Source organism: Leptonychotes weddellii, chromosome 2, assembly GCF_054177405.1.
Source record: "Leptonychotes weddellii isolate Sample4059 chromosome 2, ASM5417740v2, whole genome shotgun sequence".
Lineage (NCBI taxonomy): Eukaryota > Metazoa > Chordata > Mammalia > Carnivora > Phocidae > Leptonychotes > Leptonychotes weddellii.
In genome coordinates, this window is record NC_138370.1 from 67,491,747 (window position 1) to 67,512,900 (window position 21,154).

The following is a 21,154-nucleotide window of genomic DNA, read 5'->3' on the forward strand; positions in this document are numbered from 1 at the left end:
GGGGCGCCTGGGTGGCTCAGTTGTTAAGCGTCTGCCTTCAGCTCAGGTCATGATCCCAGGGTCCCGGGATCGAGCCCCGCATCAGGGTCCCCGCTCCACATCGGGCTCCCCGCTCTGCGGGAAGCCTGCTTCTCCCTCTCCCACTCCCCCTGCTTGTGTTCCCTCTCTCGCTGTGTCTGTCAAATAAATAAATAAAATCTTTAATAAAAAAAAAATGTAAGTTCTCTTACAGATCAGCAATCTCCTTCTTTTTCTACATTCTACAAATCCCTTTGCTATGAACCTTAGCATTCTGGTAAAGCAATTACTTACTGCCTGCTTCTTCACCCCAGTGGCAGGCACGTGATTCAGCTGGCCCAAGTATACCATCTGCCGTGCTCAGCAGCAGGTCCAGGCTGGGCAAGTGACCCAGGACTGATAGGGCCTTTAGGGAAGGTAACCACATGTCCAGGTTTTTCCCAGGACAATCCCAGTTTATCCCTGTTGCTCTGGCATAATTTTATTTTCACAAAAATATCTTGATCCCTACCTCGAAGGCAGGGTTTCTCAGCCTCAGCACAATTAACTTTAAGCTGGACCATTCTTCGTTGTAGGGGGCTGTCCTGTGCATTGCAGGACATTCAGCAGCACACCATCACTGGCCTCTACCCACTAGAAGCCAGTAGCACCTTCCAATTAGGACAACCAAACATGTCTCCAGGTGGGTCAAATTCATCCATTTGAGAACAAGTCCTCTACGGAAAAGGAATCACTGTTCTCTGGAATTCCCAGAGCAATAAGAAAGATAGCCTTAAGCTATCAGCACCATGCAAGAGTGCCCATCTGAGGGTCAAGCCAACTGAGGGAAATGCCCGAGATACAGAGTGACCTGATGACATTGTTGGACCCCTGGATTCAGGTACACCTAAAGCAAGCCCCATTCCTCAGACTTCACTCATGTGAGCCCAGAAATCTCTTCTTTGCTTCAACTACTTTAAACTGGATTTCTCTCACTTGCAACTGAAAGAAATAAATGAGGATATACAGCATGTTTTATGTCAAAAATTTGAGCTGTCAAGAAAGAAAAAGGGTTCATGAGCACCTGGGTGGTTCAGCTGGTTAAGCATCTAACTGCAGCTCAGGTCATGATCTCAGGGTCCTGGGATCCAACCCCGTTGGGCTCCCTGCTCAGCCGGGAGTCTGCTTGTCCCTCTCCCTCTGCCCCTCCCCCACTCATGTTCGAGCTCTAATAAATAAAATGTTTAAAAAAAAAAAGAAAAAAGGATTCAGATTAATTTTGAACCCTATCCTACACCTTCCACAAAAAGAGACCACCAACTCTAGTTCTAGGGACACCAGCAATGAACTTCTGCACTAAAGTCCTAGAGTCCCTCCCTTTGTAGAGCCTGAGAGCCTCCACACCTCACCTCCAGACGCACAGTGTGTCTACACTCAGTGCACCCAGGGCTAAAGAAAGAGGGGTGCCATCTGCACACCACTGCATCTGAAGAGTTAGTCATCGTAAGCAATTCTTTCTTCTAGAATCATTTCTTGAACTTATTAGAACCTAAGCAGATAGCTAGAAAAGAGGATGAAAAGATCTTTTTAGATCGCTGATAATTACATTTTAAACTCTTACAGGTTCTATTCCTCCTCCTCTCTTGGACAAAAGGCAAAAATCTAAAGTCCTAGAGTCTCTTCCCAGACGTTGCCAGAGGCATTTTCTTCTCTGTAGGCATCTAAAGACAACCAGCATGATTCCACAGAGATAAAAGAGAAAAATCAGCAGTGTCACTCCATGGGGGAGAAAAAAAAAGGTATTTTCATTTAATACTTTAAAAAAAAAAAAAAAAAACAAGTTTAAAGACTGAATAAAGTATTCAACTTTAAGTGCCAGTAGAATAAAAGTCTGGAATTGAGGCATTTGTTAATGTCTTGATGACTGTTTATCCACACATTTTATTCCTACCTTTTCTCCCCATCCACCTTCCATTACCTAGTCTCAGTTTAACATCTAGATTCCATCCATCCCCCATTTCAAACAGACTGTGAAACAAAAGTCTTACAAGCCATGTATTATTTATTAACCAGAGAAAGAATGTGGTGGTGGGGAAATTAAAACACAATTAACTACTAGAAACTATCTTGCCATCTAACTCACAGAGAAAATAAATCTACTGGTAATAATTTCCTCAAAGTCCTGACACAAATCAACAAATTTATCTGAGTCTGCACCCATCTTTTCCACTCTTCTAGTATTGAAACAGATGAAGGATGTGTCCTGCCTTCACCTGGACTCTGAATCCCATCTTCTATATTCAGAAGTACTTTGTACTCTGGAATATTCCCTGAACCTTCAGTCTCCTCCTCTCTGTTGGATATCGTCATCAGCATGTTCAAATCTCACCCATTAACCAATAGTTCCAGAGAGCTATCTATACCACAGGTTCATTTATTTCCCTTACACCCTCCCTCTCAACCCTCTGCAATCAGGGTCTCATCCCTGCTGTGCCGTAAACTAATCCAGTTATTACCAATGTCGCGGTCCTTTTTTTCCCAGTATAACATACAGTGTTGTATTAGTTTCACGCGTACAATACAGTGATTCCACACTTCCACACATTACTCAGTGTTCTTCAGGACAAATGTACTCTTTTTTTTTTTTTAAATTCTTATGTTAATCCCCATACATTACATCATTAGTTTTAGATGAAGTGTTCCATGATTCATTGTTTGTGCATAACACCCAGTGCTCCATGCGGAACGTGCCCTCCTCAATACCCACCACCAGGCCAACCCATCCTCCCACCCCCCTCCCCTCTAGAACCCTCAGTTTGTTTTTCAGAAGGACAAATGTACCCTTAATCTCCGTCACCTATTTCTCCCATCCCCCCTCCCCTCCCCTCTGGCGACCATTAGTTTGTTCTCTATGGTTAAGAGTCTTTCTGTTTGACCAACGACACTGTCTTAATGCAAAGTCACTTGTACTTCCGGTACTGGTTCTCTTTGTAACGTGACCTTGTCTCCTCCTCCTCCTTTCTCCTCCTTTCTCCGTGACCTGTGCAACCCTCACCAGATTTTCCATCTCCTCCCTCCTCCCCACCCCATGGTTACTGCTCTCAAACCTCCTTCTCAAGCTCTTCTTCTATCCACCCTTTAGAAGTTGTATTCCCAGGGCGCCTGGATGGCTCAGTCGGTTAAGCGTCTGCCTTCAGCTGATTGAGCCCTGCACTGGGCTCCCTGCTCGGCGGGAAGCCTGCTTCTCCCTCTGTCCCTCCCCCTGCTTGCTCCAGCTCTCTCTCAGTCACTCTTTTTCTCTCTCTCTCACTTTCTCTCTCTCTCTCTCAAATAAATAAAATCTTTAAAAAAAAAATAAAATTTTTTTAAAGCAGTATTCCCCAGGATTTGCCCAGCCTCCCTGCCTTCTCCCTTTACATTCCTCCTCTGGGCAGGTTTGCTACTGTTACACAGTATCATTTCCTATCTATATGCTGTGTCTCCAGAATCTTCACCTCCAGCTTCATTCCGTGTTCCTGAAATACATACTTATAAAAAAAAGCAAACTACTGAATGTGTCCACTGGATAGCCGAGAAGCACCTCAATCTCAACATATCTAGTTCAGAAATGTCTCCTCTCTCCCACAGAACCTGTTCCTCTAGCTGGACTACCTCAGTGAACAGCACCCAACTGCTTAGGGCAGGAACTGAGGAATCACCCTGAGTGCCTCCTTTGTCAACCCCCACACCCAATCACCCACCACAGCCTGCAGCCTCTGTATTCTCCTCCTCGAGAATCTGCCTCTTCTGCTACCAAAGTCTCTGGCCTAGATGGGTGACCTCCGAAACTCCAAGTCCCCTTTCCTCAAATTCACTCTCACAATGGCTGCCTGCCAGAGAAATTGTTCTAAAATGCAATTCCGATGATGCCAATCCCCTGCTGGAAATGTTTCCATCACTTCCTACTGTGCTTCCAGTGAAGTGTGAAGTCCTTAACCGGCTTCACCAGGCCCTTCCCAACCCTGCACCTGCCCGCTCTGCAGCCCCATTGTTCTCACTCTGCTCCTGCCTCACTCCCAGCCCACCAGAGCTGTTCTCCAGCCGTGTAGCATACGATCTCTCTGGCCTCCAGTCCTCTTGCATGCATTTGACCATGCTTGAAGGATACTTCTTCCCTACCCTCAGCATGGAAAGCTCCTAGCCTTCCCAGTGGCCTCAGCTTAGAAGTTGCTACTCTCTTGAAGTCTTCTCTGACTCCCTAGTTAGTCCTGCTAACTAGGGCCATAGCATCCCAATCTTACTCAACAAAGTGAATGACAACATTTAATCAATCTTCCATCTCCCCCACTAGAACTCTGACTTCTGCACAGATACACAGGGTCCCTATTCACTGTTAAACCTCTAGCAACTTGCCCACAATAGGTGGCATTTAATGACTTGGGATGACACTTCCTCCCCACTGTCATAAATGAGGTTATTAGAATGATGACTGTGAATAGATTTTTAATTTTCTGTCTATGCTTAGCAAACACATTCAGGGGTCATTAAGAATCAGTTTTCTAAATGCTTTGGAAATAATTAACTAATTCTAGCAACATTTAGGGAAATAAAACTACTCTCCACATTCTACAGAAGAGGAAATCAAGGCACAAAGGAGTTAAACAAGTTGCCCAAGATCACATAGTAAATCTGACATCAAAGACCACGCTCTTCAATATTTTTGCTCTGCTGCCTTTGACCTGCATTTCACAAAAGAAAAACAAAACTATCTGTCACAGTGGTGACAGAAGTCCTATCTGCCAGATTCTCCAATAAAAGTAATGACATGTCAATGACACTCCACTCCCTTGTACGTCTTTGGCTTTGTCCCTGAAACTTTCAAGCAAAGAGTTTCAGTAATAGGCTGGATTTCAACATGCTAGTACAGCTGACTTCTTCTATTTAATAAATGCGAGGCCTATATTCAGCCCAGTGCTTCAAAATACTGTTAGCCTGAAAGAGCAAGGAACAGGTTTCAGAGACTATTTCTACTATCTCTACTGGTAAAGCCACAGCTGTGTCCAAGTTCAACCAAAGGAAGTCAGAATGGTGCTCTTTTGATGATGGTGATGAGGACAGTACCTACCAGGGGCCAGACACAGTTCTGAGATCCTTTACTAGGGAACATTAGAATTAAATAATACCACCCCATTAGAGTTCCTACTATCTCCATTTTACTAATAACAAAACAGAAGTGAGATGGGGCCCCCTGGGTGGCTCAGTCGGTTAAGCATCTGCCTTCGGCTCAGGTCATGATCCCAGGGTCCTGGGATCGAGTCCCCCATCGGGATCCCTGCTCGGCGGGGAGCCTGCTTCTCCCTCTGCCTGCAGCTAACCCTGCTCGTGCTCTCTCTCTGACAAAAAAATAAAATCTTAAAAAAAAAAAAAAAAAGTGAGGAACTGAGGGTTTAAGTAATTTGCCCAGTCTCATTTGCCCAAAGTCTAGCAGTCTACACTGCTAAGAAGTAGGGGAGCCAACTTTACAGTCAGAAATAAAAACATTCATCTTCTTAGAGAGTATTAAACATCCTGTATTCAGACCTGAAGTGACATTACTCTGGATTTCCAAATGGATTTCCTCCAGCCACACACCTCACCATGACCCGCTCCCAGATGGTGGCGGAACACACACCTTGACACCCAAGGGCAGACGGTGCCCATGGGTGAACAAGTCAACAAGGAAGGAGAAATCACACTCACCGTTGAAATATTAAGTGGCACAGGATTAACATCTTCCTCAGAAAACACAGGGAGGAAATTCTAGTTCAACCAGGGAGGCAGGCCTCCAGCAGCAGCAACAGGGGTGTGATGCTTGTGGAGCTTGGGACTTAGCGATGCCTGCCCTTAGAATGTAAAGTGTCAGGGGTTTTTCGGCATGTGTGTTTGTTTGTTTAAAAGAGAAGGATGTCAAGGCTTCCTCATTACAAAAGATCCCCTTGGCAAGTCTATAAATTAGGTTCCTATATTAGGATAATCAAATAAAGCAGGCTGTGGTTCCTGTTTGCTTTGAGGCCTATCACAAAATACCAACCAATCCCTGCCTAAAAATCAAGTTCATCTGACCTAACTAGACTGAGTTACCAGAGTTCTTAATGCACACTGTTGATGAATATAAATATCATTTTTTTTCTCTAGATACCAATATCAGAAGTCTAATTTCAAGGAAGTGAAAAGGCTTTAAATTTTGTTTGTGATTCAGACCAGTGACTGAAACTTAAACTGGTTTGCTCTGATTATCCACACTAAGCTGATAATTTATCAAAAAGAAATTTTACTAAAGGACTTCAAAATTCATGGGTACATTATCTACAGATTGTTGTCAAAGCTACTGTTTTAAAGTTTACAAAATTAATTACAATAAAGCTTTCATGCTGCATAAATTCTCTAAGTTGTTTGGCAATCAAAAAATGCATGACTATATGACACATCATAGAACATCTTACAGTTTTATATAACATCTACAAAACATCAATTAACAAAGTCTTCTTAAACACCACTTGGAGGAAAAAGAGCTTGAACTAAATGAAATAGAAATACAGATGTATCCACATGGATAAATCTCACAAACATGAAACTGAGGGAAAAAAAGAGGTTGCACATATAGTATGAGAACCATTATATAGTCTAAAAACATGCTATTATCTAGGAATTTGTACAGATATATTAAAATGTCTAGAAATAATAAACACCAGATTTCAGACAGCTGCTACTGTTTAGGGAGAAGGACAGGTTGCTACCGGGGAGAGGCAGATAGTAAGCTTTCTTCTAAACCAAGATGCAAATACAGAAATGTGTATTATGAGGTTCTTTATACACACACACACACACACACACACACACACAGAGTATAGTTATTAATGAGTTAAGAACAGGGCTATTTCCATATGCTCCTCCAATAACATTTACAACCACTTATATCTTAATGAAAGAACATGTTACTTGAAAGACGATTTATACACAGTGTGCTTTCAATGAGTTAAGAACACAGCTATTCCTATATGCTTCTGCACATACGTTCACAAAAACTTGCATCTTAATGAAACAAGATGTTAGGTGAAGGACACAATATACACACTGTAGTTATTATGAGATTCCCTGTATCTTTTTATAAACAATCTCATAATTTTGGTAAGCAAAAAGCCTAATGCCAAAATATAAGAACAAAATAAAAATGTATTCTACTAAAGAGTGGGACAAGAAATGGGCAGCAAAGGAAGGATGGGGGGAGTGGAGATTAAGAGACAGAGACTGAGGGGAAGGAAATGATACTGTTTTAAAGTAGAGATCTGAATCTAATGGCTTCTAAATCAACCAATCTCTGAATGTCTATACTTATACAAACTAGAAGCCAGTTTTATTTACAATAATCATCCCAGGGGGCCTTAAATTGTCAGTGGTGGCCCTTGTGCTAAGAAGAACAGTCTCCCAACTAGATCATGAGGTGTACACACATTCCAGATAACCAAGATTTATCATAATAACTTCCCTTAACACAAGACCGCAGTTACACCCCTTCATGGAGACAGCTAATGATTGTGGTTAAGGGTTTCAGAGCCAGACAAAAGTGGGTTCCCATCCCAGCTCCTCCACTGACAAACTGTGTGATGTGAACACGCTTTCACACCGTACCTATTCACTGCCACATACGGCCCGCTATCACTTAAAGCACTATGTATGGTAACCTAGCAGACTACCCAGCATTTTTATATCCTTCGTAATCCTTGCCTATGACCCCAAAAAGCAAACAGAACCATCAGGTGTGATAAATAGCTATTGGAGTCACAGACTCAAAACAGTTTCTTTGGCAATCTGTTGAGGAGACTTTGAGGATCCTTTCATAGAGAATAGGACTACCTAACAGGTCTCAGGGACAGCCCTCTTGGAGGCCTCTCTGACTGCCTCTTCTCATTGTGACTTTCCCATAGCAGACACAAGCACTGTCCACTAGTTCTTAGAGTTTCCTGCTGATGAGACACTAACGTTAGTATCCTCTAAAAGTGTCACTGTGATTTTTAAGTACCTGAAGGCTCCAGTCGTTGACATTATCATCCCAGGACCTTGAGCACAGCTCTGTCACCTTCAACCCCTCCTTCTCAGTCCTCTAGATAGAGGCCGGCTGCTGACTGCTTGAGTCTCAGTTGCAGGTGGCTTGCTAGATCTTCAGCGGCCTTACTGACACTCTCTACTTCATCTTCAAATCTTTGTGAATTGGAAATAAACTGTGGAGAATGTTTTCCCAAGATACCATTTAGCTTTGATTCATCAACGTACTTTCAAGGTTTTTCAGCATCTCGCACGACATTCAAACTTTGGAAGCCTCCCAGCGTTTGTCAAATTTGTCTTTCTTGGTCACTGCTAATGAGGATATGAACCAATATACTCTTAGGGGTAATAAGCACCAAAAGGTTACATACTAGTCACTGGGCCAGAGCACCATTTTTCAGACAAGAAAAGGACCTTGATATTAAAACATGTACCTGCGATTTAAATGATACATCATAAGTGTTAACATTTCACATCTGAATGCTTATTCTAAATGCTTTACATGTATTCACGCATTTACCCTATGCGGTGGATAGTATTATGATCTCCATTTTAGAGGTGACAACATAGAGAAAAGCCAAGCAATTTGACCAGGGTCCCACTGCCAGTGAATGGCTGAGCTAGGATAGGGATCCAGACAGACCAGTACCCTCAACATGTGCTCTTAATCCTCTACCCTGTACTATATCATCAGCTACTTTAAAAATTAAAACACAAACATGCCCTCCTGACTTCCCCTCTTCCAAAAGTCAATAATGCTCCCTGGTCCCCGCCAAAAAAACTAAGCAGAAAGGAGGTGGTCAAAGGAACCCCAACAAATGGAAGGACAGAGAAAAGGCAATGTGTCAGTAAGACACGGGGAACACCAGATGACTGACCCATAAAACATTTTAAATGAACATGGCTGGCCAGTAGAGAGCTCTAAACAGGAACTATTCTATAGCGGTGCCTGGATGGCTCAGTCAGTTAAGCGTCTGCCTTCAGCTCAGGTCACGATCTCAGGGTCCTGGGATCAAGCCCTGCATCAGGCTCTCTCCTCAGTGGGGAGCCTGATTCTCCCTCTCTCCCCACCCCGGTCAAATAAAGAAATAATAAAATCTTAAAAAAAAAAAAAAAAAACTATTTTATATGGAGTCAAGGACCACCTGTAGTGAGTAAAGCGTTTGAAGCTCTAAAGCCTGTCTGGGTCCACATCCTAGCTCCAGTCTGATGGTAGTTTTTCTACAGCAAGTCTACATTCATACCAGAGACTGGCCCACCGTACTAAAACCCCAAGTGAGAGCTGAAGATTTATCCCAGGCGATGCCTTGAATTGTTGGTGATCCATGGTGATTTCTTTGGGACAAAAAATACATATGAGTGTTCTTTTCCATTCAGGGAAAAATTGCATTTGTAATTTATCAACTTTTTAAGTAACATTTTGTTTCTATACCTCCCTAAATTCCACTGAATAGCAGCATCAGCATGAAATTTACAATTATACTACTCCATCAAAATTGGGGTGTGAAGTAGCAGAAAACACAATTCAAACTGGCTTAGGTCATTTAACAATATATCCAGAGCTGGGCTTTCGACATAGAACAATCTGTGGCTCCCACAATGATATCAAAAACCCAGATACAATTACCTCTGCTCCATAGTCCTTACCTTGGCTCCATTCAACGGTCCCAAGACGGTGGTAGCAGCTCCACGCATCACAACCAGATAGCATAGAAGAGTAAAGAATTTTTTTTTTTTTAAAGATTTATTTACTTGAGAGAGAGAGAGCGAGCACGAGTCGGTGGGGCAGAGGAAGAGGGAGAGGGAGAGAGAATCTAAGCAGACTACAAGCTAAACACGGAGCCTGACACAGGGCTAGATCCCACAACCCTGAGATCATGACCTGAGCCAAAACCAAGAGTCAGACGCTCAACCAACACTGCAACCCAGGCACCCCAAGAACCCTTTTTAAGAGTCTCTTCACACAAAAGGAAATCTTTTCCAAAGTCTCCAGCAGCCTTCCTCTCATGTCTCACTGGCCAGAACTGAGATATATCCTCATTCTTAAACCAGTTACCAGCCCAGAAAATAAGTTCACCATAACTGAGTTAGAGTTCTGGGAATCTTAAACCTGACCACATGTTTTTATAACTGCCCAGATGATTCTAAAGATCAGCTGGGCTTGAAAAACTTAGTTAAACTAATCAGAATTAGCCCTAATCACCTTTCCCTGAATCTCCTGGGAAAAGGTATAGACACCTGAACAAAATTCCGATAGAGAAAAATAATGCTGGCTGGGCAAACAAGAGAGTCTACACAACCACTTCACATGTGTGTTTGCAAAACACTTTCACATAAAATCACTGGATTTTATTCAATCCTCAGACTGGGCTTTCTGCTGTAGTCCCACTTTACAAATAAGGAAACTGAGGCTCAAGTTTACAGCGTGAAATTCTTTTAAGTCTTCCAAACTTCTGTATGCTTCAATGCAATAGCAACTTAGGAAATTTCCCCTAAAAGGGATTATCATTTGAACCATTTCTCTAAAACATTAACATAAAGAAAGCAAAAAGGAACTTTTATGTTGTCCTAAAGAAAGCAAAGCAAAAATCAAGAAAATATTAAAGGAAAAAGCAAAGCGAATATTAAAATACCAAGGCCTTAAAAAAAAAGTACTAAAACCAAGACTTGGAAAACTCCAATTCTAGTCCTGTCTGCCACTCACACCCTTCTCCATGTCTGTGCTTAGAGCAGGCTCACTTATGAGGGGCTCTCCAGCTTAACACACACACCAAGAAAATTAGAAATCTAAGCTTAATAAAGAGCATTTTACATAACTGTATAAGTGCTTAATAATTCTAAGGACTATTCGCTTTAAAAAAATTTTTTTCCTCTAAACAGAACAAATTCCCTCAAGATGGCCTAATGTAAAATTTGTGGAAAAGCATATATGGCCTATTTCTGTTCCTGGCAGATATGCTAAACATTTCTATGAATCGTAAGCATCTGAAACTATACAGACAGCGCATGAAAGGCTTACAAAAGGAAAGACTGTATTAAAAGAGGACACTGGTTATTCTAGGAAAGGAAAGGTGTGAAAAAGAAAAAGGACTAAAAAATCCATTTAAACAAAGAGTCCACTGAATTGAGTGAATGATCTCCAAATGTGCCACATAAGTCAATGATCCCAGACTTCTCTCTGGAGTTCCCGCCTACCCCCACTGCTATGTCCAAATCCACCCTACACACAGATGTTAAATCCTGTCTCGAAATCAACTCTTTCCCATTATGTCAGCCTTCTGCTGACAAACCTCAGTGATTCTCCACCGGATAAAGTCCACATTCCTAACCTCGCTTTTTATGACCCTCCATAATCTGAAACCAACCTCTCCCTTTATCCCATTCCTAACTGGTCTCCTCAGGGTCCTCAAATACTGTGGTGTTCAGGTTTCTTCTCAGCTGTTTTCAATCTGACAAGTTCTACAAGCTTCTACTCCTTACTTAAAACAAGTTCCCAAACTGCCAGTCACATGTCTTCATTCTAACCTACAACAAACTCTTGTTTCTGGCAAAGTTAGAATACTTGTTCCTCACTCAATTTTTAAACTTTTATTTTTTAAACATTTATGTATGGGGTGACTGGGGGGCTCAGGTCATGGTCTCAGGGTCCCAGGATCAAGCCCCAAGTCGGGCTCCCTGCTCAGCAGGAAGTCTGCTTCTCCCTCTCCTTCTGCGGCTCCCCCTACTTGTGCTCTCTCTCTCCCTCTCTTGCTCTGTCATATAAATACATAAAATCTTTAAAAAAAAAAAAAAGATTTGTTTATTTGAGAGAGAGTACGCACATGGGGGGTTGGGGAGGAGAGGGAGAGGCTCTCCAGCAGACTCTGCGCTGAGAGCAGAGCCCAACTCGGAGCTCAATCCCAGTACCCTGAGACCATAACTTGAGCCAAAACCAAGAGTCAGTCACTTAACCGACTGAGCCACCCAGGTGCCCCTTAACCTTTTAAATGTGTGTGTGTGTGTGTGTGTGTATCCTTTGTTTCTTCAAGAATTTAGCACAATGCTATAGGAGTTCAAACACATTCCCTAGATTGGACTGAATTCAACGACAGGATGATAAACTCAAGGACAGGGGCCTCTGCCTTATTACCTCTTTGTATCTCAATCCCAATATTTAATGAATCATAGATGTTAAATATTTGCTGATTGCTGCATCACTGAACTCAGCAGTAAGCCTTCAAGTCCCACAGAGCCACCTCCAATTTCTTTAAATATTTATGGAATATTCAAAGCATCAAGACATCAAAACTACGTAAATCTAACAAGTATTTAGTGCATGCAGGAGGAATCTTACAGGGCAACTAAAAACAGAAATCTCAAACTCATAATTCTGAAAATGCACCAAATGCCATTTATGCACAACGGAGTATAAGACGTCTGAAAATATAATCAGTCTGACCTAGTTGATTGCTATTCTTTCTGCAGCTCCTCCCCCCACCTCACGTCCTTCCTTGACTTCTTGACTTGCAGATGTTATATAGAAAGGCTCAACTGGTTAGGCGAATGACTGACCTACACTGCAATTTTCAAACACTGCAGGACCCTACCAGTGCCTCTAAGAAGTAGGACAGGAGAAAGTGAACACAAAATAATTAAGTGGCCTGTTCAGCTGTTGTGTGGCCAGGCCCTAACAGGAAAGGTGAATTAAACGCAGGTGTCCTGACTTAAGTCAGGTGCTCATAGTCTTTGATAGGAACTAGAACTAAACTTTGAAGAGCAAGCTGGGCAAACGCAGGGTCTTTCTAACTTGCCTAAAGCACGTGAGCTAAAGCTGTATTTTTGCTGTCTTCTGGGAAAGACTTTAAGTTAATCAAACATGATGAGAAAAAAGATACTTTCGGGTTGCTCTCTTACTCATGATTATAAATTGTGTTTCTTATGGTAAAGGACAAGAACCAAAAGGAGTAAGACACCAGTTGACAAATCAAGAAAGTCTACATTCTGGGGAGGAAGGTGACAGCTGGCCTCCCAGATGCACCAGCTGCCGCTGGAACACCAAGCATGTGTCCTGTTGGCAGAAGAGCTAACATGCAGTCACATAAATAGCTTTCTACCAGTGGCCAAACTGGCTTTGCCATCTGCCTCTCCCCATACCAAAGCCTCCCTCCTCATCATCCTAGCTTCAGAGGGAGCTGCTACAGCCAGTAAGAGAGAAGGTACACTCCCCAGGCCAGTGACACTGGTTAACACCAAGCTACAGAAGGAAGGAGTCCTCTCCCTCATGTTCTTGTACACGCGCGCGCGCGCGCACACACACACACACACACTGCCCTTCTCCTCACTTCTGCCTACATGTTTATAACCCCTCCCTACTTCCCACCCAACACATATACCTAATGCCAAGGCACTGGACAGCCATCAACCAAATAAGCCCACTAGTCACATACCGCAAAGTGATTCCCAATCCTCCTTTTGCAACACCAACAAGGTCACAGAACCAAAAGGAACTTTGGACATCATCCAGAGGAGTGACTTGTTTCCAAAATTACAGGGATGGCTCACTAAATTCTTCCCATTAAAACTTATTTCAACTCATTAAATGAATATTTACTGTTCCAGGCACTGTGCTGGGTTCTTGAGAGTTTGTGCAGTATGTTTCAATCTTCCTTAATGCAAAATGGTGGTAGTGGGGGAGAGTGATATAGGGTATTTTTCCCAGAGGTGAGGTCTACAAACAAGTGTACAAGGGACTAACTCCCAAAGCTGGGAATTACCGAACTGAGAAACTAGAGAAGCGATAAAGACCCTAACAACACAGACTTGTGAGGCTTGGATACTGCCCTGTCACTTGTCTGCTGTCAAGAATTCTTAAGAAGAGAGTACACTCAGAGGCCTCCTCAGAAGGGCTATGGGCTACAGGTGTGGTCCAACCGCCCAGCTCCTCACTGGAGCTAATGCCCCCCCCCATCCAGCAGCATCACCAACCATCAGCCAGAATCTTAGCCCTTCTCCCTCCTAGAAAAACTCTTCTCAGATACAGATGTATCTATAGAGATCTATTTCTCCGGTGGCCACTTCCTAGTTTTTCAAAAAGCAGAAAAGAACCAGGGAAGAAGGCATCAAGCCCGACGTGGGTGAAATTCCCTGGTGGCAGGCAACGCTGGCTCAGGCCAAAGGGTAGGCTGTCTGCTCATCCTGACAAGTCCCACTCTTTGAACCCTCCCCAGCGCAGGAGGGAAAGAATGTGCGGAAAGCAGCACGACGCCGGGTGGACTTTCTGGTTTAGCACAGTGAAGGACCTGGGACGAGACTATCCGAAAATATCGGAAAATGACACGGTAAGGCTGCAGTGGAAGAGACTTTTGAATAAGTCAGCACGCAGCAGGTTTTCAAAGAATCCCCAGGGAAGTCCTCTGGAGAGATCACAAGGCAAAACTAGCGAAACTGATCTTGAGGGTGCAATCCCACCTGACCCCGGGGCGGGCCGGGCAGGGAACGCAGGCACCGAAGGGTACCCGGCTGCGGGCGGCTCGCTCCCACGCATAGCCCCGGGCTCTGGCCGCTGGTAGAGGGCTAGGGGCGGGAAAGGGCACTCGCCACCCTCTGCCTGGGGAGCCGGGCAGGAGTGAGCCCGGGGCCTCCCGGTCCCCAATCTCCTGTTCCGCGGGCGGCTGACCCGGGGCACGCGACTGCCTGTCTCCCTCCTGCAGAGGCTCCTCCCGGCCTCGCCGCGCTGCAGCCTGCCCCGCGCCCAGGTCCCCGCTTACTTTTGGTCGCTGCGATGAGGTTCTTCCCGTCCTTGATGAGCTCTTTTATGAACTTGTTGGTCCTCTCCAGCTCCGCTTCGTGGGCGCGGATCCTCTCCCGGAACCACGGGCTGTCCAGGTAGCAGTCGCTGAACTCCAGCGGCTGCAGCCCCATGACCACCGCGGTCCACCGCCCGCCCACCGCGCTCTACAGCCGGAGCCGGGCTTCGGGGCCGTGGCCAGGTGCGGGGCGCGCGGGCAGGAAGTCCCGGAGAGGCTCGCAGCCCAGGGCGAGCGCGGCACGGACGTGTCCCTCGGAGCTGAGCCCGGCCGCCGAGGCGAGCGAGAGCCGCGGCGCCCCAATCCCGGCAGCCTCCGCCGAGCCCCGGGCGCCCGCGGCCCCGCCCCGCCCGGCCCCCGCGCCGCCGACCCTCCCCGAGGCGCGAGCCGCCCCGCCCCGGGTGCCTTCCCGGCCCGCCCCGCGCCCCCGCCCCCGCTCGCCCCCTTCTTGATCCTCCGCCTTCCTTCTTCCTCCCTCCCTTTCCTTCTCTTCCTTTCCCCAGTAGCCTCTCCCTTCTCTTCCCCCACGCGCCGTTGCCCCTCCTCTTCCTTCCGAGCCTTACTTGGTCTAGAATTTCGTCCCCCGGCTCTCCTCCACCCCCGGGGTGCGTGCCCCTCCCCTTTCTTCGGCTCCCCTTCTTGGGGTGACTCAGAGTCGGCTCCGCGAGGCCGGGACCTCGACCAGGACCGGGAAGGGGCGTCTTAATAGCAGTCTCTAATCCCCTCAGCCGGGAGACAGCGCTCAGATGTCTGACTTGGCGAAGGGAAACGATTGACTCGTTGATCTCATTTATCCTGGGAGCGATCCTGAGCTGTGAAAGTTCTCGCACGCAGGGCACGCTTTTCCTTATTCCCGCTCCTCATCTCAAGTAAAATGCGTGTTAAATCTCCGCTTTAATTGAAAGTTTTACCCGAGCAGGGAGAGCTTGGGGGCTGACAGCTCCTATTACACTCTTCTGCGTATCCACACTGAACGATTTGGAGGAAGGGAGAGGGTGGATAAACCACTGAAGAGTTGTCTCCGTCGTATTCAGATTAACTTTGCTTGGGTAGGTGGAAATGATCTTTATTGTTCTAAAAATAACTATTGGAAAACAAATGCCAGGTTTCACGAGGTGGGGGTGACGAACAAGTGAGAATTTATGTCAGCACACATGGAAAAGTATCCTGTGTATTCTGAAACAGAACTCAAATGTGTTTCCAAAAAAACTAAGACATTTTAAGTAATTGAGATTTATACTTAAATCAGTCGTTCATTACAGTAACTTTTTATAATGGCAACTAACAATTTATTAAGCAATTATGTGCCAGGCACACACCAGGAACTCTACATACATTTTTTACAAGCTCTCAACATATGTTTACCTATATAGGTTTATTAAAGATGTTAATATCCCCCAAGAAACTTCAAACTGATTCTTTAAAACGTTCAGACTCAGCTCTGGGTAATTAAGAATCTGTTTGGACAGCATGTTGTTGGAGTGTAACCCTCAGGAACAAGTTAAATACGCCTCCTACTCAATGAGCTCTTTTGTTACAAAATAGGACCACGTGCGGCAGACCCACGGAAAAACAGATAAACATTATTGCTTTAATGTCCATCCTCCAGAGAGTTCAAAATGTTTTACAAATAACTTTTAGGCATTGAAAGCGTCAGTTCCTACTAAAATCAGCAGGGGGCTGGATTCTACAGAGAAGAGAAGAAGCAAATAAAGGGGGAAAGACACAAGAATAGAAGGGATGTAAACAAACACTGAGGACCTGGCAAAACAGAAAAACTGACTCAGTCCTCTGGACAAAACCCTAAACTTATCCTCATAAAGAGAGGCTGCTGACACTCCTCAATGTGTTAAACATAAAATTAACATGTGAGCCAGCAACTCCACTCCCTGGGTATATACCCAAGAGAAATGAAATCCTATGTCTGCACAAATACTCACTCACAGTAGTGTTGTTCATAAGAGCCAAAAAAATGGAATCAACCCTAATGTCCAACAACTGATGAATGGAGGGATAAAGAAAATATGTGTATCCATACAGCAGAATATTAATCTACTAACTGAATATTAATAGAAAAAAAATAAGTGCTGATGCATGCTACAACACAATGAACCTTGAAAACATGCTAAGTGAAAGAAGCCAGTCACAAAAGACCACATATATTATCCAATTCATGTGAAATGTCCAGAATAGGGAAATCAGTAGAGACAGAAAGTAGATTAGCTGTTGTCAGAGGCTGGATGGTGACGTGGGTGTAGAGTAAGGGTTTCCTTTGGGGATGATGAAAATAATTTAAACTTAGATTTTGGTAATGACTGCACAGCTCTAACTATACTGAAAATCATTAAATTGTACACTTTAAATGGGTGAATTTTTTTAGTATGTTAAGTACCTTAATTACAAAGTTAAGAAAAGGGGCAAGGGGCTGCTCCAGAAGTGCCTCTTTCCTTACGGCTTTCTACTCCCAGCCACAAAAACTCTGGTTCATTCACTGTGGCCAGTTCTTCCTTAGATATTTAGATATTTGGAACAAAATGAGTTGTTTAAAACAATTTTATAACATCACAAAAACATTGTTACTCTGTCTTTGCACACACACAGCCCAAAACAGTGTTAAAGAGCAGGTGAATATGAATCTTAATTCAATACTAAATAAGTCTACTGTGATCACCAAGAGTGAAAGGCCTAAGTAGTTTAGTTTTATTCAATTACATCTTGTCTGGTGCCTAGTAGAGATGATCAGTAACTGTGGAATGAATGAGAAGTATGGCCAAGTGAAGAGAAACATTATGGTACAATGGATAGATAGAAATTTAGGAGCTCCTAGTCACCTTCACTACTTAGTAGTCATACCAGCTTGGCAAAGGTAAATTTTCTCTAAATCTCAGGCTTGCCATCCATGGCACGGAGATGATGATTTTGCAACTGCAAGTTGGTTGAGGAGATTTAATAAAATTGTTTTTGTAAAGCACCTGCTAAAGTTATAATACTGATGATCAGGAGAAGGAGGAGGAAGTTGGGAGGGTAGGCTGAAAAGAGGGAGGAGGAGGAAGAGGAGATGAAGATTACATTCCATCAATATGGGGGAAGGGGGGGCAGGGGAGTCTATTCTCCTAAAATCACATAAGACAGAATTCAAGGAAAGTCATCACAAAAGCAGATACTACGGGGTTCCTAGGTCTCATTTTTGTTCATTCATTCATTCATTCTTTCCACAAATATTTGTTAAGTTTCTGTATGTATTATGTACCATACTAGGTGCTGGTGATATAGCGGTATACAAAACAGACAGTGTCTGTCCTCATGGTGCTTTTGTTCTCTGGAGGGAAAATGACACAGTAACTACCCCTCCCCCCCCAAAAAAACCCCCACACATAAATATATATCTAATTTAAAATGAAAGTGCCATACAGTTAGAGTAAAGAGTGTGTGAGACATTATAATTGAGGACCTGAAAAAAATCGGGAGTCGGGTCAGGAAGATTTAATGAGAAGTGTCATTTAATCAGTGACCAGAAGAATCAGTAGGAATTAACCATTAAATAGAGGGCTTTGAGGGGCGCCTGGGTGGCTCAGTTGGTTAGGCGACTGCCTTCGGCTCAGGTCATGATCCTGGAGTCCCAGGATCGAGTCCCGCATCGGGCTCCCTGCTCAGCGGGGAGTCTGCTTCTCCCTCTGACCCTCCTCCCTCTCATGCTCTCTGTCTCTCATTCTCTCTGTCTCAAATAAAAAAAAAAAAAATCTTAAATAGAGGGCTTTGAGAGCAAAGTAGTCCAGGCAGGGAACCAGCCTGTGCAAGCCTCTGGAATGGGAAAGAATCTGATACATTCAAGAGACAAAAAGAGGTCAGGCGGGTGAAGCATAGTCAGTGAGAGAAACTGGCTCAAGACAACACAGGGTGGTGGAGGGGAGGCAGGGGGCAAATTTCACAGAACTTCATAGGCCATATTTAGGATTTTGGATTGTATTGTAGTGCTATTGGGAGCCTTTGAAGAGGTTTCAGCATGATGGTGATGTGATCTGGTTTGTGTTTTCTCTCTAGCTGCTGTGTGGAGAATGGGAGTCCAGAGGGATGACTTTTGGAGTGGTGTGGGCAAGAAATGTTATAGCTTTACCCTCTAAGTAACAATGGAGACAGAAATAGATCCAAATATATTGTAGAGGGAGATTCTGGGAGTTGACAATGGCCTGGATATTAGAAATGAGGAGGGTGTCAAAGATGGCTGCCAGGCTCTTGTCATGATAAGTAAGGTGGGTGGATATGAACTTCACTGAACTTTCACTAAAAGGAAAACAGGGGATAAGAAGTCCATGTGGTGGTGGTAATTAGTGATGACTGGGATGGGCAAGATCAGTTTCCGTTTCAGACTCATTAAGCTTTTAGATGCCTGGAGACATTCAAGTATGTGTATCAGGTAAGCATTCTTATGCTTTGCTAAATGCTTGGATTAGTTAAGGAGTTGAAACAATGCAAATTGGTCAGGTTCCAGTGTAGATAAAACAGAGGTTAATACAGATGAAACCTTCCCTTTATGTAGGTTCTGCTACATACAATGTTGTCTTTCCCTGATGAGTAACAAAGTTGCCACATATGAAGTCAAACAGGCTTCTACTTAATCTTTGAATATGTTTCAGGCTGAGTCAGTTAGAATTAGGCTCAGACATATTGTAACAGAAAAATCTAAAATAACAGTAGTTTATACCATAAGGAGTTTATTTCTCTCTCATGTAAAAGAAGTCCAGAAGTAGTCTAACATGATTCCACAGTCCCCAGAGAAGCATTGGGTTCCATCCTCAGTTTCACCTCAAAATACAAGGTGGCTCCTAGAGCTCCCTCTGTGAAGGAGGAAGGGAAAGGTTAAAAGTGCATCCCCACCCCCCCCACCCCCCCCCCACCCCCGGCCAGCTGAGTCCGCACTTTGTTCCGCCTTCCTGCAGGTCTTAGACATTTTTGCTATTTATTTCATTAGCCAGAACTTAGTCACATGGCCACACATCACTGCAAGGGAAAATGGAAAATGTGGTCTTTTACCCAAGTACACTGCCACCTAAATCAAACTTGAATTTTTTTACAAAGAGAAAAGGACAATAGATTTTGAGCAGGAACCTAGCAATCTCTGCTGCAGAGATTATGACACCTTTATGAGTGAGGCACATAAATTATAGCTATGGCAAAACATAAATGATATAAAGAGAAGAAATGCAAGATAAATCTTTGAATGTCTTCCAAATTGTATCAGGCTGCTTTATCTCACAAGTATTAAGGGGGGAAATGCCAAAATAATATAAACAAGAAATTATTGGACCATATCACTAAAATCCTCCTTGGAGAGGTAAGACAGGCTTTTCTGTAGATTTATCTGCTCAGCTCTGCACCAGCTGACTACTGACTTCAGCTTCTTGGAAGCTTCCTTTCTAAGAATGGAATGGCTTCATCGTTTGCAGATTTACGTATAAGCAGTGCCACTTCCTGCACTAGAAAGATGCTCCCCAATCACAACTACTTCAATCAGGGCATCAAACCAGTTTAGGAGACTGCCATGCCCTATCTCAATTAAACCTGGAGGCTTCTCCCTCAAGTGATCACTGAGGCAGGGGTAGGAGTAATGCCAAATAGCTTAGGCCACCCAGGGGCAACCCTTTGAGCTGGGGGAGACCAATGCAGGTAGGCATCATGCAATCCATTGAGGGCAGAAATAAAACAAAAAGGCAGGGAAGGGCAAATTCCCTCTCTCTTTTTGAGTTGGGATGTCCATCTTCTCCTACCCCCAAACATTGGTGCTCCTGGTTCTCCTGCCTTCAGACATGGACTGGGACTTACACCACTGGCTGTCCTGGTTCTTCAGCTTGCAAATGCAAGACTGTGAGACTTCTTGGTATTGTATATATACATCCTTTGAGCTGAAGGTGGGTTAATCCACCAAGATATGATAATGCTATACAATAAGTTGGTGAACTAGGAATCTATAAAATATAATGATGAAAGTTGTACAACAATGTGAATATACTTAATTCCACTAACTTATACACTTAAAATGGCTAAAAATGATAGATTTTACGTTATGTGTAATTTACCACAATAAAAATAATATATATATTTATTTATTTATTTGTTTTTATTCTTATGTTAATCCCCATACATTACATCATTAGTTTTAGATGAAGTGTTCCATGATTCATTGTTTGTGCATAACACCCAGTGCTCCATGCAGAATGTGCCCTCCTCAATACCCACCACCAGGCTAACCCATCCTCCCACCCCCCTCCCCTCTAGAACCCTGTTTGTTTTTCAGAGTCCATCGTCTCTCATGG

General features: G+C 43.9%; 1 protein-coding gene and 1 long non-coding RNA gene across 5 annotated transcripts in view; both read right to left on the reverse strand.

Moving 5' to 3' along the window:
* Window positions 1-15,217, reverse strand: part of ARHGAP10 (Rho GTPase activating protein 10) — a 286,377-nt gene extending 271,160 nt beyond the window's left edge. Inside the window, exon 1 of the mRNA XM_081813112.1 lies at window positions 14,805-15,217. Coding sequence (XP_081669238.1) covers window positions 14,805-14,958 — 154 coding nt within the window. The 5' untranslated portion in view covers window positions 14,959-15,217. The remainder of the gene's footprint in view (window positions 1-14,804) is intronic.
* Window positions 15,218-18,266: 3,049 nt separating this feature from the next.
* Window positions 18,267-21,154, reverse strand: part of LOC115942532 (uncharacterized) — a 42,474-nt gene continuing 39,586 nt past the window's right edge. For 2 of the 4 annotated variants that reach the window (XR_014142823.1, XR_014142821.1), the window contains one exon: window positions 19,555-19,678. This is a non-coding gene — a long non-coding RNA (uncharacterized LOC115942532). Of the gene's footprint in view, window positions 18,563-19,545; window positions 19,679-20,663; window positions 20,807-21,154 lie in introns of those variants that run through there. The other 2 variants (XR_014142820.1, XR_014142822.1) reach the window with 2 other exon arrangements.